This window comes from Sarcophilus harrisii, chromosome 1 (genome assembly GCF_902635505.1).
Source record: "Sarcophilus harrisii chromosome 1, mSarHar1.11, whole genome shotgun sequence".
Taxonomy (NCBI): domain Eukaryota; kingdom Metazoa; phylum Chordata; class Mammalia; order Dasyuromorphia; family Dasyuridae; genus Sarcophilus; species Sarcophilus harrisii.
In genome coordinates this window covers 395,154,332-395,179,637 of record NC_045426.1, presented here as the reverse complement: position 1 = coordinate 395,179,637, position 25,306 = coordinate 395,154,332, and the positions used below count along the sequence as shown (strand labels likewise).

The window sequence follows — 25,306 nt, the reverse complement described above, 5'->3', positions numbered from 1 at the left end:
GACCAGAGAATGTGTTTTTCTGGTTCTTCCATGAGCTTGGATCATCAACTTAATGTTTCTATTGGTAGATCACTTTCCAGACTGATCATCTACTTTAATCCTGTTCTCTCTGATTGTTCACTCCTGGCTTCCTTGTTATTGCTTGGGAAATTCCCTAGGTCATTGAACATTAGATATTTGTTCCTCATCTAAATGTGCTTGATCCAATTACTTGACCTTTGCCAACATGCTGCATTAGGCCATATTTGTATTTTCTCTACTGGGAACATAGTACACTGATGTGAAGTTTACCATGAGCAGAATATACTTTCTTGCCATAAAGGCAGGGTCTTGTATCACAAACTTGGTATCAGGTTTAGGGGTAGATTAAGGATCTAGCTCTGTTAACCTTAGAAAAGTTTACTTTTCCCTTTTGATTCTCAAAGGATACATGAACACATGGATCATCTAAAGATATATTTTAAGATAGAGGAAGATGCAATATAGGAACCTCATATAATGCCTTCAGTCTTCCTAGTAGGGTATAAGACCATTAGTCAATAGTGAAGCTGAGGAAAGTTTAGAGTTTGGGGAAAGAGAAGAAAGTCTAAGACAATCATTATGAGAATTATCCTAAGGGATTAACAAAAATGGAACAAAACAGCTTGAAATCATCAGTGAGGAGCTAATGGAATGCAACAAAAAGGCATTAATTAATTAATTTATGTTCATACTAGAAACTGTGCTAAGCACTAGCAACACAAATAGAAAAGCAAAACATCTCATAAAAGAGTTATTTGAATTGAGAAGCAACTTATAAAGCAGAGTTCATGTTCAGAGCTCATGGAAAGGCCTGGGAGCATAGACGGAAAATCTTCAAGGTATATGGTAAAGCCTAGTAAAATCTGAGGGTACTGAAAATGATCTCTTACCAATGATTATTAGAAAAGGAAGAGATAGATTCAGAATTGAAGCATAACAAGACTTTGGGTTAACATATGGAAGGATAGGGATAAGAAGGTAGGTATTGCTACAGGATGGAGCTGATGTGATGAAAATGAATTCTTTGAGGTCTGCCCCTAATGCCATTGACATCTTCTGTGCCATTCCTACTGGATCTTCAGACTGGATATTGGCATTTGGGTCATAGGTAGGTTGTGGTAAGGGAGAGGAAGTTCTGTAGAACTGAGATATGAGTTTATAGTTAAATTTTAATTTGTATTTAGTAGCATGGCATGGTAACCCTACTGAGTAAAGCTTTGTGGTAAGAAATCATATATTTTGGGTGTAGATATTTATAGAGTATGGATAGACTGTCAAAAGGTAACTTATGTTCTCTACACATGAATAAGAACAAAAGGTTAAAAGGAGGAAGAGGAACAATCAATGAACAATTGATTATTAAGCTCCTATGGTGGATCAAACATTGTTAGCTAAGCAGACTACAAAGAAAACCATGAAACAATTTTTCATATATCTAAGTATATGTAAAACAGATACAATATTTTGGGGAAGGTACTAGTAATTGGAGGTCAGGAAAGGCTTCATGTAGAAAGTAGTTATTCCCTATCTGCTATATTCTTGATGTCTTGGGGAGTGCTAAATTGTTCATGAGAAAAAGAGAGAACAGACTTAAGAATCTAAGCAGGGGTCCTCAAACTACAGCCTGTGGGCCAGATGCAGCAGCTGAGGATGTTTATCCCCCTCACCCAGGGCTGTGAAGTTTCTTTATTTAAAAGCCCACTAAACAAAGTTTTTGTTTTTACTATAGTCCGGCCCTCCAACAGTCCTCAGACAGTGAACCTATTTAAAAAGTTTGAGGACCCCTGATAAGGAATTATCAACTTGACAAAGTGAATGAGAGTCAGTTGTGTAAATACAACTTTAGGAGTCAGGTTTATGTGTTCTTAAAAAGGATTTGTCCTGATAAGTTATAATTCTATATGGGTGAACATAAAGAGCACACATACAATCACTTTTGCCCATCAAGATGTTTATATTTGTGCTGTACCTGTGTGTGTTCTTGGCTCGGTGTAGCACTCAGTCCTGTGGCTGCCATGTAAGTGCTTCCAATGGTCTTGATCTTTTCAACTCCACTAAATTTTGGTTTGGACAGCAACTATGAAGAAATAAATAATAGTTATTTATTTACTTAGGCTTGTACTGATCTAAGTTTCAATGTGTTGGCAGCATTGTAAGTAACCAATTCTTGGCAATGTTAACTTCTTTTCAGATATGCTATTTGTTTATCTTAGGTCTTTTTCTTTAGTAAGAGAGGGTAGTTTAAAAGATTACATTTCTTGAGGAGTGTGTTCTTAGCTGATTTCAAATCGATATGTAATATCTTAAAGAATTTGTTAATCATGGAATCAAAATAAATACTTAAGTCAATTAATGATGGCTCCAAGTAATTTTAATGACTCTTGGTTAGAAATACCATTACTGGCTTTCTGAAAATATGATGCTTTGAATAAATAAAATGTTTACAAGTAAAAATTGATAATTATGTATGTAGTCAGAATTTTGTAATTTTTTATTCATTTAGTTATGTCTGATTCTTTATGATCCCATTTGGGATTTTCTTGGCAAAGATACTGGAGTCACTTAACATTACTGAAGCAAACATGGTTAAATATCTAAGGTCATATTTGACTTCAGTAGAATGTCTTCCTGACTTCAGACCCAGGACTCTATTCAATATACTACCTAGCTGCCTCATTTCATAAGAATAATATAATACAAAGTAGTTGAAATTAGGAGATAGTTTAAGGAAAAGGAATAAGCAAAAACAGAGAAGAAAGTAAGGGTTAGGAAAAGAAAGAAAGAAAGAAAGAGGAGAAAGCAAGGTAGGAGAGAAATTGAAATGATTTGCTCCTGTTCAGAAATGGCAGAATGGAATTAAATATGGCATTAGAAGAACTAGAATATGTTCCCATCAAGATCCTCTTTATCTTTTACTCTATCTAATTATCCTCACTGTGAGAAATCAGTGTTAGGCTCTTAATAGAATCACTGGAAACATAATTAAAATATAATTTGTATTCTATAGAGGAAACATTCAGTTTTATATTGGTAACACTAAATCTTCCCATACTCTAGAGAGATTACATATGCCTAACTATATCTAAATCCACATTTCTCTCCAAATTTTTCTATCTATATAAACAATGGAACAGTGTAAAGAATATTGGATTTGGAATCATAGGAGTAAGGCTCCATCACTTATTGGCTCTATGATTTGGGGAAAGTTATTTAATTTCTCTTGACCTTAGCTCGATAATACTTTGTTGGACTTTTCTTTTTTTCTTTCTTTTTCTTTTTTGCTGAGGCAGTTGGGGTTAAATGATTTGCCCAGGGTCACACAGCTAGGAAGTGTTAAGTATCTGAGACCACATTTGAACTCAGGTCCTCTTGACTTCAGGGCTGGTGCTCTAGTTACTGCATCACCTAGCTACTCCAATTTAGGAAGATTTGTAGACTAAATACATTATTTTATATGAAAATATGTCCATGATTTATTAGATTATATGACAATGAATGTTAAAATTACCTCATTTTATATATGATCATAATGGAACATAAATAGTATTCTTTTTTAAATCATAGTTTTTTATTTACAAGATATATACATAGTTAATTTTTCAGCATTGACAATTGCAAACACTTTTGTTCCAATTTTTCTCCTCCTTCCCCCACCGGCTCCCCCAGATGGCAGGTAGACCAATACATGTTAAATATGTTAAAGTATATATCAACAGTATTCTTGAAATGAAAAAAATATGCACATGGACATGGAAAACATTGCTTTTTCTTATATTCAGATAATGTAGTGAATGTTAGCATAGAACACATAACATTTTGAATTCTAAAATCCATACCCCTGTATAAAGGAAGAGTGTACTATGCCTTCTGGAATAAAAAGATGAGTTAAGGAGCATAATTTACTTTTATTTTAAAGAACAGATGGCAGTTCTGCATATAGGCTTCAAGATAGAATCCAACAAATCACTTAATCATTTGGAATATACATCTTGATCTGAGAATTGCCAAAGTGAAGAATATATTTATTATACTTTTAGACATAAAGCCACTGTCAGAAAATTTTCCTTGAGTTTCATGTCTTTCTAGAAATTTCATTGCTGTTTGTAGCATAAATAACATTCTTTGTATGACAGTGTTTATTGATGAATTTCAGCAATCCTATTAACTTTGATGATAAAATATACATCTTTATCCTGCCATAGCAAGGTGGCTAAATTTAGATTAGTGGATATACCAATCACTGCCAGCAGGAGACTATAGTGCTGGTTATCAGAAATTCTATAGTAGTACTCTCCTTTCACTCCAAACCTATTGGTTTTATTTAAAATATAATTCTTATTCCTCGTGTTGCAAATTTCCTGAGAAAATATGGTTTCCTATTATATTCACACATGTCATTTTCCACATACATTAGCACTTACATCATCAAAGTCAGCAATGATTTCATTCAGGAGTCGAAGACATTCCAAGCCTTCTTTGTTGACATCTGATTCTGTATAAAATTCTTTAAAATCCGGAATAGAAGCAAACATGACACAGACACAGTCATAGGACTGATGATACAAATCCTGTACAATAGAAAACCAAGAGCAGTAAATTAGAAATGTTTCATAAAATATATTAAAAAAAGGTTTAAATGCAAGTGATTTCTTAGGCAATTCCATTTGATCAAGTGAGATCATTAAGCTTAGAACAGGAAACAACTTCTATAATGAAAAGAAACACATCTTTTAATAAAATTAACACTTTTTAATTTGTAATTAATTTTAGCTACATTTTTAAAGCTCATTTAAAAAATTTTACAATTTTTTACAAATTATTTTCATCTACAATGGCGTAAATACATCAAATTAGTTATCTATACTGTTTGACATTTTTTGAAATGTGTTTCTCAGAGTCTTTTATGAATAACAACATAATTGCTTGTAATTGCAACATTTTATTTATAACTTATATTTACAAAAGTTTCTTTGTAAATACTTTCTTCATAAGAAATTTTCAGATAAGAAAGTGATGTACGTGGGCTGCTAGGTGGCATAGTAGATAGAATTCAGAACTTGGAATACTGAAGATTTGAGTTAAAATCCTGCTTCAGACCCTTACTACTTATGTGACACTGAGCAATTCATTTATCCTCTCTCATTCCAGTTTCCTAATCTGTAAAATGGGGATTATAATGGCACTTACCTAAAAAAGTTGTTCTGAAGATCAAATGAAATAACATGTATTTTTCAAGCCTTAAAATATGATATAAATGCATATTATTATAAATATCTAAGATTACACAGTTCATAAATAGTTATTATTTGTCCTTTGTTCTTGAAGAGAAACATAATAACAGAAAGATAATGCTATGACATGTCAGTGAATTGAATTTAAGTAAAGAAGGGAGAAGCAAAGTCACCAGTTTCAAGTTCTCCTCCTGAGTCATCCTCAACCTTCCCCAGCTTTCCTCCTTTTTAGAATAAGCAGCTAGTCTGTTGTCTAGATAGTATGTATGTAAGTTGGGGAGAGGAGATTCAGGGAAAGCAGAATACTAGTTGAAGGGAGAACTCTGACTCAGGAGCCATTGAGGCCTTGACTGGTGTCTTTGCATCTTTGTATCCTAACCTACTCCTGCTTCTTGAGTCTCTGAAAAAGAATGGGAAGAGAAAAGGGCAGAAGAGGTGAAAGAGGGTAGAAAGTAGTCTTCCTATTCAGACCATTTTCATTTCTAAGCCTGACCTTTTTAGCTCCCTCCATTCTTATAATGGAGGTTGGAATCTCTCCCCTGAGAGTAGGGCCAAGGACAGAGCTTTTGTAACTGTAGTTTGACCTCATCTTCTGAACCTCTCTAGACATCTCTAGACATCTAGACATCCAGAACCATCTCTAAACATAATAAGAGCTTGCCTTATTAAACCCAAATGACTCATAAATAGTATTCAAGATTTGAATCATTGGCTTTGGATCACCTTAAACTGTAGACTTAAATATATAAAACACAGAGTTGTGTTCTGTTCTACTCTGTCTCTACATGCATGCTGAAAAATCAAAGTTCTCAAAACACACAAGGCAATAGCTTTGCTTCTTTTTCCATAAATAATACAATGTTCTTCAAAGTTTAAAGCAAAGCTTAATTTTCTCTTGCACAGAATCACAACAAAAGTCCTTTAGAGTTCTGATAGCAGAATGGACATCTCAGGATCAGATGCTCCTAAGGAAAAATACAATATAGCCTAGTACAGCATAGCTAAAGTGGAAAAGATTTCTTTCTGTAGCCTAGTAGTGATTACTAAATAGAAAGGAGTACTGGATGAGGATCAAGAGACATGGACTTCAGCCCAGACCTGCCATTTCAATAGCTGTTATCTGATCAAGTCACTAAATTCTGATAACTTAATTTGTAAAATGGGGACAATACAATTTGTTCTACTTACCTCAGAGTGTTGCTGAGAGTACTGAATGAGACAATGTCTATCAAATGCGTTTGCAAATTATAAAACATATATAAAATTATATATATCATAAGATAAAATTATGTATATATAATTATAGTTATAGAAACATTTATTAAATGTTATTATTAATCTATATCACTGGACTTAGCTTCTTTCCTAACTTACAGATCCAGAAATCTACCTATATATCCCTTGTGTAACTCAAAACCAACATGTCTCAGGGCTATACTTATTATCCACTTCCCTCCTCATTCTTTCTGAAGGAACTGCTTTTGCCTGTAGCATGACCTTGCCTCCCAAGTTTGAATTCTTAATGTTGTCTTACTTTTGTCCTCTTGGTATCAAGTCCTGTTGAATCTACTATGTCTACATGCATCTCTTCCTCACTATTCCTCACTACAATGGTAGAACATTGTTACCTGAATTCAGGCCTTTATTGCTGCAAAGCATTGTTCAACTAGGATATAAAAAGGAAAGGGAACAAGCATTTATTAAGTACCAATTATATGCCAGATAATGTGCTAAGTGCTTTTCAAATATTATCTCATTTGATCATCACAACAACTCTGGTAGGTAGGGGGTATTGTTCTTCTCATTTTACAGTTGACAGAACCAACAAAGGAAGAGAGGATTATGTCACTCAATATCTGGGGCTGGATTTGAACTCAGTTCTTCCTTAATTCAGGCACAGAATTTTACCTATTTAGCAACCTCTAAAGAAGAAAAAAGAGATTTAAACATTGCTGATGTTTTCAAATTATTCTTTGTCCATACTACAGAATAATAACATGTAAAGTAAGGAGAAGGAGGGCAAGGCGCTAGGTGTTTTCAGGTAGCATGACTGTGTTGGTCTTGAATTTCTGATTGTTTTCTCCCCCTGGTATGTTACTATGTTCTGTGGGTGTGTCTGGTCTTATCCAAAGACAATTGAGAGAGCAGGTGGTGTGTGTTATGTTTGTTTCCACCCAGGGTGTCTTGCATGTTTATGAGACAATTAATATGTCGCTCTAGGGTGTGGATATAGTTAGCATAATGAGCACCATTTAGGAATGATCTTGATGATTCTGGGTCTTCAGTTTATGGTGGCCATTAGGATATGTCCCATGGAAGTAAAGAGCAAGGAATCATGATATCTCACAGTAATTTTATGAATCTCTTTCTCCTTCCCTTCCCCCCCTCCCCTCTCTTCTTCTCTCTCTTTCTCTCCCTCTCCCCCCTTCTCTCTCCTCTCTCTCTTTCTGTGTGTGTGTGTGTGTGTGTGTGTGTGTGTGCGTGCTTGTGCGTCCACATGCATTGATAGGGCAGGGAAAGGAACTGAGAGGAAAAAAAAAAGCAAGTTCAGTCTAGATTCCTTATAACTTCTCTGAAGTTTATCATAAATCCCTTGTACAAATTGAAACTTCACCAAAAACTCTAGAGGATTCTGCAAATTCTTTTTTTTTTTTTCAGATAGATTTTTTTTTTAAATTTAATAGCCTTTTATTTACAGGTTATATGTATGGGTAACTTTACAGCATTAACAATTGCCAAACCTCTTGTTCCAATTTTTCACCTCTTACTCCCCACCCCCTCCCCCAGATGGCAGGATGACCAGTAAATGTTAAATATATTAAAATATAACTTACACAATGATTCTGCAAATTCTAATATTGACTTGATTCTAAAAAGAATACACTCTTCTACCTACAATTTGTAATAGATCACCTGATTTACTATTCTATCTCAAGAAAATCAAGATGGGGAAATGAAGTGAATGGTCATTAAGGAAATTTAGGACAATTCTCTGGGTCTCCTGGACAAAATTGTACCTGTAGAAAATAATTGTAAAGTGTGCTATTATCCATTATAAGTTTTAAGCCTTCATTCACTGTTATACACGTGACTTTCTCGGCTACAAAAACTGACCCTAGAACCATGAATAATATAATTTTATTGAATTATTGTGTTTTATTGAATAGATAATATTAAAAAGACTGTTGTTACTCCAACCTTTTCATATTTCACAGTAGGTGACTGCCTACTTTACCCCTTCCAATCCTGCCCCTATTTCTCTAGAATCAGTGGATAGAAATTAGTACATTCCATGGTCACTGTATTAACACTCATGTAGAATAATAGGATGTCAACTTTAGAAAAGACCTTAGGAATTATCCATCCTGTCTAACTCTTTCATTTTACAGATGAAAATAATGATCCCTCTCTTAACTGTCTCATAGGACTTCTATAAGGAAATCAGTTCACAAATCTTAAAATATAAATACTATATTTGAGTAACATTATAGAGTTAGTTCATAGTTGAACTTGTACTGTAATTCACCAAATCTTTTGATTCCAAGGTCAGTGCTATTTCTATCTTATCATTTTTTTTTGGCTATGAAGACACTGTCAATCCACAGATCCACCAGCATATGGTCATTGGTCCTTGGGCTCAGTGACTCAATAATCTTCTGGAGTGCTTTGGATGAGTGACTGCAGTGCTAAACTACTTGGGGGCCTTAAAAAGTCCTTTTCTCTTCTGATTTATTATTTTACTGCTAATTTAGGCAAAGGAGAATTTGTTCAATTAAAAAATAAAAGGCAGAATCACTCGAGCCAGAACTGATATTTAGAGTTAACTTGGCATTTATATACTGAAAGTCCAAAAGAACTGTTTACAAGCTAGAGTGATGACACCATTGAATTCTGTCTCAATTTAAGGAGCTATTATAATGACTAAGGATAGTTTGCTTGCGAAGTATATTACATTAATGTCTATAGTGACATCTGCTGCCTATTTTGATCAAGCCTGAGCTGTTGTGGAATGAAGTAGCCTGGCCCAGACAGAGTCACACTTAAGCAATACCACCTGGGGATTTTGGCTGGAATATGGATTGGATGACAAAAGGAAGTCTTTTCAAAATCTGATGAAAGCTATTTGTGATGTTTGTTCCAGGGGTTCTTTATAAATGTTCCTGCCACAACACAACAGGCTATAGCATGGGACATAGAAAAAAGATTCCATATGGTGCAAATGGTTAGAATGACTCTTGTTGGAACAGATGTTTTCTGGCTCCTGAACCCGCTGATGGCAGGGAACAGGTGAGGATGAAGACAGGTGTTTTGGTACAGACCTAACTAACCCTGGCGGAAATTTTTGAAAGTATATTGAAAAAAAAACTTATGATTAATTTGTACTGGAGAATAAAAACTTAAATAACAGTTATATACCTTAACCATTAATATTGTTATTGATATAACCAATTATTTAAATGTATTCAGCTAATGGAAAAGTCTAAATCAAATGCTCTTATGACTAAAGGATTTCCAAGGAAATGAGTTTCCTTTCCAAAACAAAAGTGATATTTCTTATGTCAATCTAGTTCATGAATACTAATATTGAATTAGAAAAAGGCTCTGTTCAAAATATGGAAAAGCATATATCTTACAGAGTCACTGAAAATCTTGGAATATGAATTTTGAAGCAGTCCCTATCTGATTCAAGAAATTGTTACAAACTGAATGTAAATGATCAGAACTGGGAGAACATCATATCCAGTAATAGCAACATAGTGTGATCATCAACTATGATAGACTTAGTTCGTCTCAATTTAATGATCCAAGGCAATTCCAAAAGATTTATGATGGAAAATGCTATCTATATCCAGAGAAAGAACAATGGAGTCTGAATGCAGGTCAAAGCATACTATTTCCATTTTTTGTTGTATTTATTCTCATGGTTTTCCCCTTTTGTTCTGATTCTTCTTTTACAACATGAGTAGTGTGGAAATGTTTAACGTGATTGCACATGTATAACTTATATCAGATTACTTGCTACGTTAGGGATAGGAAAATGGAAGGACAGAGAAATCTCTTTAATCTCATTAAAATATTATTTTAACTCAATTATTGTCAATTAACTCAAGATCTTTTTAAAATGAATATTAAAATGATATTTACAGGCAATTGAAAAAATAAGATGCTATTAAAAAAGAAAAAAATCATCAAGTTTATTAGAAATAGATGTAGAAAATTGCTTTACTACTTTATCTTTTGTTTTTCAGATGAGGAACAGGGTTAAGTCCTTGCCCAGCATCACATAAGTGTTTGAGACAGGATTTGAAGTCAAGGAAAGTCTTCCCAATTCCAGATCTGACCCTGTGCCACCTCATTGTCTTATATTATCTGTTTCAATATTCATTTCAATATAAAATGGTTAAAACTAGTTTAAACTAATTTTCATTCTTTTGAGGCATGGGGAATTTTATTTCTCATTTAAGAAATTGTGCAGTGTTGAAGCATACTAATGAAGCAAACTTAATGAAAGACACCACAATATGATATCAAGTCTTTTCTTCTTCCTCTGTTTTTGTTGAGACCTACTTGCACATAGATTAGTTCAGACAGCACAGTGTCAATGCTGAGATTTTTGCCTGAGAGTTCATTCAAAATGGATAAGATAGAGTATTCTACGGTCTTATTTGTGATGAGTTTTGGAATGATGATTCTATATTAACTCGGCAGCCTAAAAATAGCCTGCTGAAGGCATCATCCATTTAACCCACTCAAGAGTGTTTGAATAATAACAGTGCCTCCCTATAGAGTAAGAGCTATGGAGTATTTCCCTGTCTGACAGTTCTGTGTGGCTTTCTTCTTCTTCCTTAATACAATAGGGATAAAAACTTGGAAGTAATCCTCCACCCTAATGCTTATACTAGTAAAAATAAATAAATAAAAATTAAAAAGCTAAATAAAAATAAAATCTTTAGAATGGGAGAGATTGTGGGAAGAAAAGAGAAAAAAGAAGGAAAAGAATGGGCAATGGAAGAAAGATAATGAAAAGAAAATATTGGAAGTGGGTGTATTATGATATTATGTTACAAGTAGCATCTCAGTCTTAGAATCCAAGATCTATCCAGATCCGATTTCTTTGAAGACTAGATTCTTTCCACATTTGCCGAAAGTCTTTCTGCAGGGTGTGTACCAAAGTTACACCTTCTCATCAGGACCAGACCTCTAGCCATCTAGTGTACTGCCCAATCTTTTCTTATTAGTGATTAAGGATCTTGAAGATACAGAAATTCAAAATATCCAAGTCTATTAAAAATTAGAGATCTATTTCCACTCACCAGCTGTGTGACTTTAGACAAATCACTTAACTCTAATTGTTTTGCCAAAAAGTAAAGAATTAAAGATATAGAAACAGAAAGGTTCTTAGGGATCATCTAGTCCATCCTTCTACCTCTTATTTTGTTGATGTGGGGAAGAAAAAAATAAGCTTTTCTAAAACACAAAAAAATGTGTCAGGTATTATGCTAGATAATTAACAAATATCTTACTTGATCCTCATAACAATTCTGAGAAGTATATGCTATTATATTCTCATTTTACACCTAAGAAAACTGAAGCTGTCAGAGTTCAAGCAACTTGGCCAGGGTCACACAGCTATTAAGCTTCTGTACCCAGATTTGAACTAGAATTTTCCTGATTCAAGGCTCATTATTTACTGAAAATAATGAGGATTAGGGAGGTTGAGACACACCCAAAGTCACATAGATAATAAATATCAAAGGTTATATTTGAATCTTGGTTTTCTGATCTCAAATCTGGTACTTTTTCCATAGCATGGATAGGAATTTTTTGTAACTACTTAAAACTATATTTGTAACTTACACAGATAACAACATATCTTTGAAATGCACTCTGCCAAAGATCATTTATCTTTCAATCATAGGACCTTAAAAATATTTAAGAATATAGAGTTAGAAGGATAGTAGGAAGATCTTTAGATCAAAGAGATTGATTAGTCCAAACATCTCATTTTTTTAGATGAAGAGGTCCCAAGACGGGAAGTGACTTGTCCAATTGTAACTCATGGAGCAGTTCTAAGGTTGTGGCAAGGTCCTCTGACTCCAGATCTAGTTCTCTTACCATTCAGGGTGAGCATAACCTCCTGTCCCTAACACATAACCTTGCATCTTCTCATATGGGTCACAGTTCTTGCTTCTTGGAATATATTTTCCATCTTCATCTTTTAGACTCCATTAGATTGTAAACTCTCTGAGCAGAGTGACTATTTTTGTCTCTTTTTGTATCCCTAATATTTAATACAGTGCCTGCTATATAGTAAGTGCCTAAAAGATTTTTAACTAATTAATTAGAATATCTATATTCTTTCAAAGCACAATTCAGGTATCACATTTAATATAAAACTTTTCCTTATCTTCTATCCATTAATGACTACCCAATCTTGATTTTACATTTTTGTTAATTTGTCTGCTTCTGAAAGGAATGCATTGATATAGATAAATGTAATAGTTTGTTCTCTTTATTTCTTCCTGTAATTTTATAACTTTCTTTTTGGTATAAATAGGTATGCTATTATTTCATTATTTATGGTGCCCTTGAACAAAATATGGATTTTGGTACTATCTATAAAATGGATGAGTTCATCCCAGTCATTCATCCAGTAATTATTTATTAAGTATCTACTATGTACCAGTCACTGTGATAAGACCTGAAGATACAAGGAAAGGCAAAAGACAAGAATTCAAAGTCTAATAAGAGAGACAACATGAAAACACTATATACAAAGAAGCTATGGGAAGATATTATAAACTGGAGGTAATTATGGGAAAGTATTAGAATTAGGAGGGGTTTCAAAAGGCTTTCTGTAGAAGGTGGGATTTCAGTTTGAACTTGAAGGAAGCTAAGGTATTCAGAAAATAGAGATAAGAAGGGAAAGAATTCCAGTTATGGGTGACAACCAGAGAAAATGCCTAGATTTGGAAAATGGCGTGTCATTCAAGAAACAGAAAGAAAACTAGTATCACTGGATTGTCCACAGTGGTCAAAAGTATACAAGGTATAAGAAAACTATTTTGAATCCTAGAGGTAACAGGGAGCTAGCTGCTGGAGTTCATTAAGTGGGAAGAAGTGATAGTAGTTATGGTCTGAATTGTACTTTGAGAAGTCAGTTTGACAAAAGATAGGAGGATGAATGGGGTGGGAAGAGACTTGAGGCAGGAAAAACTATCAGTGGACTATTGCAATAGTACATGTGTAAGGTCTTTTCTAGAATAGCATTGTCAAATTAGAGAAATGGATGTATATGAGAGATATTCCAAAACTGAAACTGATGGGCTTTGGCAATAGATTAGATTTTTATGATGAATTCTCTAAAGATGAAATTTGTTCTGCTTGTGATTCTACTTTGTCTTTTATTCTATAATCTCCTTTTGTAACTTAAGTTCTAGTGACTTAAATATATTTCTGTTCCAAATGCCTTTTGTGTATTTAATCTTCCTCCCTTCAGTTCAGATAAAAGTAAGGTTGCTCTTGTATATATGTTGGGTAAGCTTATTTCTTCCTGAATCCTTCTCTGTGTAGTCTCTAGCTTTCTATCAATGCCTCATAGACTGTCAACCTGAATATGGTAACTAATATAAATGCTACCTTTTGCTTCACAATATCATTTTAACTGCAACTCTTTTTTATTTCTCATGAATTTTCACTTACAACATTCAATTCTTCATAGCACTAAAATAAATTTTCCCTTCAGCCATTCATATGTAAAAAATAAAATGGATAAAACTCATTCCACCTATACTGTATTATATAACTATATGGATAAACTGTGAAACTTGTACACTATTTGTATACTTTTTAGTAGGCATGTAGATGAACAATAATCTGAATCCCTAATTAAGTAATAGGAATTTAAGGTAGATAGAATCTGAGAAAATACATGGTAAGTCAGCATATTAACAGTGAAAATTTGTTATAAGGACATGTAATTCTAGAAAAGAACTTGACTTTGTCACTTTATAAAAATTAGAGATGCCAAATGAACAATCTGAGTGGAACACAGTGATACTAAAAGAACAAGAAGGCCTTCAATTTGTTAGATTTAGTCTCATGGGGGTAGGACAAGAAAAGTGTCCAGTCTATTGTTGTCTTCTTTTAGTAGATCTGCCTTCCCCCAATTTCTCTCTCCACTTCAAACAAACCTCATTTAGCTACTAGAATGAGTTCCCCACAACTCAGGTCCATTTTACCTCCTACACAATTGAACTCAGTGACACCCTATAACTCCCAGGATCAAGTACAAAGTTCTCTATTTGGCTTTCAAAGTCCTTAATAATTTAGATAATTTAGCTCCCTTCTAACTTTTTAGTTCTCTCACACATTACTCCCTGTCACATACACTTTGATCCAATGACATTGACCTTCTTGCAATTTTACAAACAAGACACACTATCTCTTGGCTTTTATAGGAAATAAAAACCTATTCATTGAAAATGGCCTGGACTCCATTAAGTTTTTTACTTTCCTGATAGAGTCTACTACTCCAGCAAAGTTTAAAGAGTTAGCTACAGCAGACATTCTCTTCAAATGGGCATAATAACTCTTTGGAAGTCTCTCAAAAATACTCTAAATATATTCCCTAGTCAAAATGATGAACAGAGGCTACAAACAACTCTTTAATTTATAAATTAATAGAATTAAAAAAATACATCTGTAATGGATGCTTTGTTGGAGCCCTTAAGATGGAATCCAGTGGTCTAAGAAACATAGAAAATCATTATAAAGTGGCATCTTGTTGATTTAATTTCAGTCTACTATTCAAGGCTTGCTATTCCAACAGTCTAAATACACACACTACCTTTAATTAAACATAGTAAAATTCATGATGCAATTATGTCATTATACTTTTTACTAATGCCATTTTCTCTTAAGATCAATCAACAATCATTTATTAAATGTGACTACAAACTCTGAGCTACCATGCTACACTAAGGAGAAAAAGAGACAAATAAAACCATTTTTGCCCTTAAGGAGAGAGTATGTTCTATTAGAACATATAAATATATACAAAGTAATTATAGTGTAATTTAGTGATGGAAGGTACTAGCTGCTAAATTTTGAATGAAATAAAAGATTCTAAGAGAGAGAGCTAAGAAGAGAGTGATTTTTGAGGCATTGGGAACAAGTTGCTGAAGTATCATTTGTGAGAACTACAAGAAGGTCATTTTGACTAGAATATAGAGCCTATTCTACATATAGCTATCAGAACTTAATACCACTATATTTAAAACAACAAAAACAACAACACAACAACCCTATTCCTTGAGTCATTATTAATTTCTCTGCAATACTACCTGTTAAGTGTATTCAGGAATATTTTGGATGCCAGGAGAATTGCAGAGAAATAGATTAGTTTCCCATGATGAACTACATCTGAGGTTTTTGTTAAATATAAAACCGGTCAGCAAAGGAAAATCATTCTAGAGATTATATTTAAATGGTGGTTTTACATTTTCATTTGCCATCATTTTCTAATAGAAATGTTTTTGCCATAGAAACTTTCAAAATTATTGAGGATTTATCTTCTGCGTTGATGGACAAATTAAGTCTCAATATATTGTAACAAGGATCAATGGATTTTTAAAATGTTCCACTGGAAAAGCGTAGCCAGAGGTTAAATGAAGGATAACATGACACAATTATGTATATGGAAGAGAAAGCTTCTGAACTTAAAAAGAGCTTTTTCTTTCTTTTCTCAAGTGCTTCTGCAAGACAACTCAGTTACTGGCTTAATTTAATTTGTTTCCTACAAAGAAACACTACAAACAGGCTGCTCGTTTACTCTTGACTGTTTTATGATGAAATTTCTGATCAGGAAAGGAGTACAAAGGAAGTTTCTGAGGTGGTGGGAGTCACTGGCTGAATGTATAAAGAAGGGGTGGGGATCTTCTTAACAAGGAGCAGAGAATTGTTTATTTAAAGAGACGGAAAATTATACACAGGGCATTTGTTTTCTCTGGAACTTTCATTATCCTGCAACAAAATCTTTAGGAAAAAAAATAGCTTTATCAAGGCTTGATAGCTCAGTGGACAAGGCACTGGACTTGAAAGAAGACCTAAGTCCAAATCCTTCCTCTGATACTTATTGGCTATGTAGTCTTATACAATCCACTTAAACTCTTTTTTTCTTCAATTTCTTCATCAGTTAAATGGGGATGATAATATTATTTACCCAGTAGAGTTGTTTTAAAGAATTAATAAAATAGCATGTAGAAGCCATTTTACAAACTTTAAAGTGTTATAAAATCCCAGCTATTATTATTGTTATCTTTCAAAGTCTCATTTTTTATGACAAATGAATTGAGTCAACTGCACATTTCTACAAAAGCATATGTATATTCTTGAGTCATTGAGCTTAGCTAAGAGATGTTGGAGATGTTATTTTTACTTAGATTTCACTATGCTATATATTTGTATTATTCATTATTATCAACATAGGATTTGAGCTTATGATCATTACCATTAGTTTTTAAGATTTTTTTATGCATATATTACTATATTAGCTAATGGAAAACATACTAGACAGGTTTGACGCTTGCATTTTATATAACATGTAACAGCATTGAGTAGTAAGGGGAGGGGACAGTAATCTCTTATTCTACATTCATAGGGCATAAAGCTAGAAGGTACCTTACAGAATATTAAGTAGCAATTTCCCATTTTGTAGATAAGGAAAAATTGAGGCCTACTGAAAAGTGTCCTGCCCAAAGTCACAAAGACAATAAATTGAAGAGGCGGAATTTGGGGCCAAATCCAGTAGTACACTGTCTACTATGTGACACTGTCTTATTTTCAAGACCAGATTTGTCCTATTATTTCTTTTTGAGGGCAAGCCTTCTGTTCCTAATAATTTAATGGCAAAATTGAAGACTGCCTGTGACTATTCAGAGAAAGTAATTCCTATCTTAAATAGTTGAATAACCTTCAACATTTTTATGCTTTCCTTAAGAAGAGGCTGAATTTCCTTGACAAGTGGAACACTTTTGTTTTCTGTGTAAATTAGGTACTGAAATATCTGATGCATATGCAATGTTTAGCCCACTTTCATTCCATTAAAGTTTACCAAAAAAGACTGGAAATTTTTGGATTTTTAGAGAAATTCCACTTAAACTACATAGACTCAAGTTCCTTGGCCAGGGAACTATATATATCTATATATATCTTTCTCTTTCCCTCCTTTCTTCCCTCTTTTCTTCCCCTCCTCTATTTCTCTTTCTCTCTCTATTTTTCCCTCTTTCTCTTTCTCTATCTCTCTTTGTTTCTCTTTCTCTCTTTCTTTATTTTTCTTCTGTGGCTGTCTCTTTTCCTTTTGTCTTTTCATCCCCCTTTTCTGTCTGTCTGCTCTTGTTCTCTCCCTGTGTATGTATATGTGTATATATGTATATGTGTATGAATACATACAAAGAGAGAGACAGACAGACACAAAAAATGAGAAAAACTTGGTAGTTAACATGGTATATGACATACATCAATGTCCAGAGAGACATGCTTATTTCCTTTTCTGTGTTCATCTATGTACTTCATGTTTTTTGTGCCATTAATTTTTACACACAAATAATAATTAGTAATAAACTATAAGCTACTCATATCTATATGTATTTTTAAAATATCTTTCAGATCATTTGAAATTTTGATTTGGACAGGTGTAGAGGACAGCAAAAATGGGGAACTCTGAGAAAAGTTGAAGCAAAAGATACTTAAGCAGGGTGTTTACTCAGTGTGATTGATGAGATAATAGTTCTCTAGTTCACATATACTTATTGTGATATGGTGTTGTAATAGTTTCACAGTTGGCAGATGCTCAGTGTGCTATAGTGATGTAATTGTATTAAGGTATTTAAGGCCTGAGAGGACTGGAGACGAGAGTGTGTGCTCTACTGCAATCTCAGAAACACAGACTCCAGTCTCCAGATTCTATCCCTGACCATTCTCTTGGTGACTCTCCTGCTAAGACCAAAGTCCATCCAGAGATAATCCAGAAAGCTATCCTGGACATTATATTTTGGTGCCTAAAAGTGGGGCACTGAAAGAAGCACACTACATTTTGAGGCTCTGGACATGGGTGGAGGGAGGAGGAGGAGTGGGAGGGGCAGTGACACCATCAGCATCACGTATGCAGCAGTTTTGTCCCCCAGATTATGACACAATCACAAAAGACATTAGTTAAAAGCTAAAGAGTAAGGACAGGATACATCTGATTTGAGAATAAACCCTCTGATTGAAGAGTTTGACTCTTCAGGTCAAGAAAGAAGAAGATACACTCCTTTTAATCTGGAAATTATCAAAGATCTGAAAAAGGCTTGCACTCTTTATGGGTCTACATCATCTTATGTTAAGATGGTATTAGAGAATTTAGTGTATGAAACTTTAACCCCTAGTGATTGGAAATCTATAGCAAAGACAGGTTTAGAACCTGGACAAAACTTGAGGCTTTCTGAGTATAGTGAACTTTGTAGAATACAAGCCCAAAGAAACAGGCAACCTGGGGTTAATATATCAGCTACCCTTGATCTACTAGTAGGTATAGGTCGTTATGCAGACACTTTAGAGAAGATTAATTACCCTATAGCAGCAGACGAGCAAATCGCTTCTGTTGCTATCAAAGCATGGGGCACCCTCCCAGGAAGACAAGATAGAGGGGAAGGAAAACTTTATGAAAACAGCTCAAAAACCAAATGAACCCTTTGCTGATTTTGTGGGATGTCTGCAGACAGCTGTCCTATGAACTATTGGTGAAAATGTAGTAACAAAAATTATGATAAGACAACTTGCTAAGGAAAATGCTAATGAGGTTTGTAGAAGAATTATACTAAGACTACATAAGGATGCTCCTTTAGAGGAGATCATAAGATGCTGTGCCACCATGGGCACAAATACCTTTTATACCCAGGCTATGATGCAGACTTTTCAAGATCTGAACATGGGAAGACAGAGTCCCTTTTGCAAGGGACTTCCAAAGATACTTATCAATGCTTTCAATGTGGTAAAGTAGGGCATTTGAAAGCTCAGTGTTGGCATAAAGATAAAGTGAAAAAACAGGGTGGAAGAACAAGACCCAAAACCCCATGTCCAAAATGCCACAAAGGCTTCCATTGGACATCAGAATGTAGATTGACTCAGGGAAATGGGAAGTGGGATTTGGCTTCTGGGCCCCAGGCAAAAAACATTTGGGGCATGACGGCAGCCAATGTTACACCCAGAGAGTCTTTAGAAGTTCAGTACTCCAACATGATCAATCAGCCAAGAAGCAACCTAATGGGAGAAAGGGATTACATTGGGGAGAATAGAGTTGTATGCAGCTGGGACTATTGAAATATCCCCTGGAGAAATGAAATCTGTCTCTGTCCAGCCTATAGATCCTTTGCTTCCAGGCACAGTAGGCTTGACCATTTCACCTCCTGAGATGTTGATTCATGTTGTTTGTTACATCACTACTAGCCTGTGTTATATTACTATGTGCTTGTATAATACCTCCCATGATAATGGATTTATGTATATGTATTTCAAGTAAGACTCTTCAACACAGAGGAAACATACTAACAATATCTGGTTTGACTTCCCATTTCCATTTGGTGTTCTCACCTCTCTTCCTAAGAAGTCAGGGAGGTTTTAGCCACCTGTGTTATAAAACAAAGAAAGTGGGAAATGTAGAGGACTGCAGATATTGGAGAACTCTGAGAAAAGTATGCTTGAAGCAAAGAGACTTACAGCAGGGTGTTTACTCAATGTAACTGATGAGATAATGGTTCTCTAGTTCACATATACTTAGTATTTAGTACTTAGTGTGATATGGTAATGTAATGGTTCTACAGTTGGCACATGCTCAGTGTGCTACAGTGATGTAATTGTACTAAGGTATTTAAGGGCTGAGAGGATTAGAGATGAGAATGTGTGCTCTAGCTTGATCTCAGACTCACAGACTCCAGACTCCAGACTCTATTCCTGACCATTGTCTTGGTGACTCTCTTGCTAAGACCAAAGCCCATCCAGAGATCCTCCAGAAAGCTAGCCTGGACATTACAGACAGGGGCTAACTTCCTTTTGTATCTTCATGTTACTTCATTTCACACTCCTGTGCTTTACACAATACTTGATATGTAATAGGTGCTTGCTGAATGAGAGATTCACAGTCATCTAGCGTCACTAGGACAATTTTCACATTATATAAATAGACTTTGGATGATGTTTGCTATCAAAGCAGCTGATCTGTATACTAGTCATATCTCAATTATACTAACAGTATTAACAATAGAAATAAATAAGTTTAATTAAGTGAAGGAAGGGGTAAATGCCCCACTTTTTTCAGATTAACCTGAGATAATTATTAGGGATGGGATAAGATGAAAGAAGAAAATTTAGGTGCATTGCTTGAAGAAAAGAAATTTGAAACATTTCAATGATGTTTCAGGCACATGTAAAAAATTCAGAAGACAATGAATCATTCTCAAGGAGTATCTTTACAATACAATGTCCAGCTAAAAACATAAGCATGCAATCAGACATCTAGATCTTTGGAATTAGTTGGAATAAACACTTGGATGTTTGACTAGATTTTTTCATTTTTATCCAGATGCTTAGAGACATAAAAGAAAAACTTATGTTCCTGATTTAAGTTGGGCAGAAAATTGAACTGGATATTTCATGGCACTTTATAGACCCATGATCCTAGAATTTAGCTATACTCACAGGCCATATTTCTTTAGTACATTAAAGTTTGTAACAAAATTTCCTTATAGTACTCTTGTGTGAGAGATAATGCAAAAAGAACATTTTAGAACTGAATAAACTGAGACTCCTATAGATTAGATGACTTTTTAAAAATTATATCACCAGCAAATTTCAGAGCCAAAATTTGAACCTAGGTCTCCTGATCCTATGTCTATACTATATTATGCATCATAGAATGGAAATACAAACTTGTGATTGTTCAGTATTTTTCCCTTCTCCTTGTCCCTATTTCCATTTTTCATTGGCAAGTTTGACCATGATCCCATACACTACCAGTTTTGATTAGCAGAGAATATCTGACCTCATTCTTCAAGTTTCTAGCCAAGAAGTGTTCGGCCACATGGGCAGGGAGCACATTTTCCAGCAGGACACGATTCAGATTCTCCATCGTTTCAATTTCCTCACGCTCTTTATTGAACTTGTTCTTCCATAGGAAGTCTAACCTACAGTAATATTCATTCTGTTACAAGAGGACACAGAGGTAAAGAAACAATAGGCATCTTGTTCTGCTAAAGTGAATAGGCTTTAAAGAAATAAAACATAGTATAGTCCACCCTCCCTAAAAAGCTTTCTGTTATTTAAAAAAATGCTTTCCAATATGGCACAGAGGAAAAAGCTAAGTTACACAAAGGAAACAGCTGTTATGGAAGTTTAATCATATATGTGGCACTGCCATATTTGGCCATCATTTACCAATAATGTTAAATTTTGGATTGCATTCAAAGTTTTAAAAAAATCACAGCCACTTTTTTCCTCCAGTGAATATTATTCAGCTGAATAGGCAATACAAAATTGTTTATTTTTAGATAGATTTGAGTGAGACTGAGAAAGTATAGTTATAGCTATATAATATCTATTCAATTAAATTACCTTGCATCTATCAGGAAAAACTCACTTTACTGTGCTTTATAACATAGACATGGAGGAAGGAAAACATTTCTCACATAGTTTTTTTTCCTTTGATAAGTAAAATGTAGTCATTAGAATTAAAGAAGCATACTTCAGACAAATAAGAAAGTACTTTCAATAAAGTGTATCATTTAAATAAATCTATGTAGAAATGCATTTCCCAACTATAGACTTTTTGCTTTCAACATTGTGATTTATCATGTTTTATGAAAATTCATGAAAGTAACGATTAATGATTAATTGAGCCTAATAGAGAGGGTGCACTTTTGGCACAATAGACATTTATTTGACAAACAAATTCAGATGAGCATGCAGCAGTCTTTTTCTGGGTTGACTGAAGATTTCAGTGACATCTCAAAAAAGAACAAATAGCAAACAAACAGGGCCTAGTTCACAAATGAGATACAAATAAATATCCCTTATTTTCAAAGTGAGGAGAAAGGTTATGTGACTTTGGCCTACATAAGTAGACTCAGATATATTCTTCCTCTAGTTTAAAAAATTTTCAGAGAAGTTTTTAAATGGAAACTTGAAAATATATTTATTTGAAAACTCAAACATTCTTGAAATCTTCTTTATCACCTTCCCCTCCTGAAAATATAGATTATTTTCCACAACAATAAAGGCATATATTTATTACAAAAGAATACTGACATAGTCATATACTCAAAATGAGATTAATAATCAAACAATTAACATTACACAGAAAATGAAATCTTTGTAAATGACCATTCAACATGACAACCTCAAACTATTTGCTATGTACAATATGTTTTATAGAACTTAGATGAATAAATATCACATAATAAATAAATTCTAGAATTAAAAAAAGACTTCTATATAAACATTATAATTCTATGCTTCAAATTTCTTCTTCTTCTTCTTCTTTTTCTTTTTTTTTTTTGTAAACAACTATGTGTCTCATAAAACACAAATTTTGGTACCAGTCAGAATTGCCTTTTGAATGCTTAAACAAATGATAGATAATAATGTTAGAGTATCCTATAAGCACCTACATAATAAGGTTAGAAAATTCACCTTCACAAAGTGACTTTAAACTCTTTTTTTCACCAAATAACTCAGCTTGTCATATGTTTCATTTGTCCCTAGTGCACACCCATCCAACAACAACAAAAAAATCCATGAATATAAAGCAAGGGCTTCACATCTGAGGGAATGGAGATAATATTTATGAAGTTGCATTACAAGGGTAAGATCATAGTATCACTGGTATTAGATTTTGAAGGGAAATTATTTAGAAAATATGATTTCCTTTAACTATAAGTGATAAAGAAGAAAATTATGAACATGATATGATACTGGGAGAGAAGGGAAGGACCATTAAAAGGATTTCCCTTCTTTAAACCTCTAAGTTAAACAACAATGAAAAAAGATCTTCACCTTTATTTTTGGTGCCCTAAAATTGCAGTATAAATATTTTTGGTAAATATTTTTTAAGCTGATCTTTGCAAATATGACAGTTTAATTCTGGTTTTGTGTATAGTACATATTTTAAAATTCCGATTTAAAAATGTATTTTTCTTAAGAGAAAAATACTAATTTACTCAGGCAGTAAAAACATGTTTTTTTTTTGGTTGTTGTTTGTTTTTGTTTTGTTTTCCTTTTATTTCAAGAAGAATGGTGATAGAAAAGATCAACCTTAAGGCAAAATGTACTATAGGCTAGCAAAAAATAAATAATTGAGTTCCCAAATAACTGCACTGTGAAAATTAAAAAGCAAATTAGAAAAGATGATCATTTGCTATCATGAAAAATGCAAGAGTTTGCAAAATATTTGTATTCAAGAAGAAAATAGAGGTTAAAAAATACTACCACAGGCTTCTGGAAACAATTGTACTAACAAACTGACATTACTTATTGAATGCATTAAGTTTACTGGAACATATGGTGTCTAGGAAAATAATAATGTTTATAATAATAATGACATTTTTATAGGGTTTTTATATTTACAAAGCTCTTTGTTCAGGATAAGTTTATGAGGTAGTTAGTGAAGTATTCTTATGCTATTTTATATATGAGGAAACTGAATGGTTTAAGCCTTGCTTAAAGTCATTCAGAAAATAAATGTCAGAACCAGAAACTAAATTCAGCTTTCCTAGTTCTAAATTCAATGCTTTCTAGTATCCCTTGCTACTTAAAAAAAGAAAACAAAACTATTATAGAAAAAATATGACTTTGGATTAAACTGTGCCAGCAGTATCTACCACAAATTCTTTAAATAGGTGTTAGAAATTTTATTGGGCATGTTAATTCTTTTAGTTAACTTATCATCTTAACCTATTTCTTAAGGACCATGTGAATGAACAATATACCAGTTATTGACAAGTAGCTAGCTATTTTGTAAAATAGTTATTTGTATTAAATTCTCTGACACAGAGACCAGTTATTTGATTAAGTTTTTTAAGCCTTACGGATTTGGTTAGACTTATTACTTTAAAATATCCAGGATCTATGACTTTAGAACTTTATATGATTTTAGATCCTATGGGTAGTCAGTCAGTTTCATAAGTCAATGAGTGCTATTGTTCTCCATGAGTTGTTGATGTCAAAATCTTTTGTTACCTGATGGCCAACACCATGGAAATGAGGCTCCCTTTATATTGGAGTGAACATTTTTTGGGGAGGAATCCACAGAATTTTTAGCATTTAATGGGATTCCAGAATCCAAGTGATTTAATTTCCTTCTGACCAAGATTTCTTCAATAATATCTCTTTGAAAACTTCTTAGTGAGGAACAGCTAGGTAATAGAGCATTGGCTCTACAGTCAAGAGGAGCCGAGTTCAAATTTGGCCTCAGACACTTACTAGCTGTTTGACCTAGGCAAATCACTTAACCTTGATTACCTCAAAACAACAAAATCACAACCCTCTAATAACATCACAAGCCTCTAATAAGGGGGAATTTGCTTCACCTGAAGCACCCCATTCTACTTTGTACCCACTTGAATTACTGGCAAAGTTTTCCTTGCATCAAGTAGAAATTTCTTTCTTTGTAACTTTATCCATTGCTTCTAATTTCACTCTCCAATATTAATTCTAATCCCTCTTTTCCATGACAACCATTCGAATACTAAAGACTGCAATCATATTCCCCTCTAAGTGTTCTCTTCCTTAAGCTAAACATCCTGTTTGCAAACATCCACATTAAAAATAACAAGACAGAGACAGAAATACACCTCAGAATATGTATTCCAAAATAAAAGAAAAAATCCATTGTTCAAATGAACATTCTCCCCACCCAATAGTCTCATTTTTCTAACATTATAGATATTTTTAATAGTTTCAGAAGATGACTTCCTATTTTAAGGCTTAAATGAAACTAAAAGAATATAGGCTGATTTTCT

The 25,306-nt window shown here is 33.8% G+C and overlaps 1 protein-coding gene across 1 annotated transcript in view; it reads right to left on the bottom strand.

The window, feature by feature from the left end:
• Positions 1–25,306, bottom strand: part of ADCY2 (adenylate cyclase 2) — a 605,008-nt gene that overhangs the window by 20,755 nt on the left and 558,947 nt on the right. The window contains exons 20-22 of the mRNA XM_031946113.1: positions 21,334–21,492; positions 4,443–4,589; positions 1,991–2,098 (exon numbers count right to left, since the gene is read on the bottom strand). Coding sequence (XP_031801973.1) covers positions 1,991–2,098; positions 4,443–4,589; positions 21,334–21,492 — 414 coding nt within the window. The remainder of the gene's footprint in view (positions 1–1,990; positions 2,099–4,442; positions 4,590–21,333; positions 21,493–25,306) is intronic.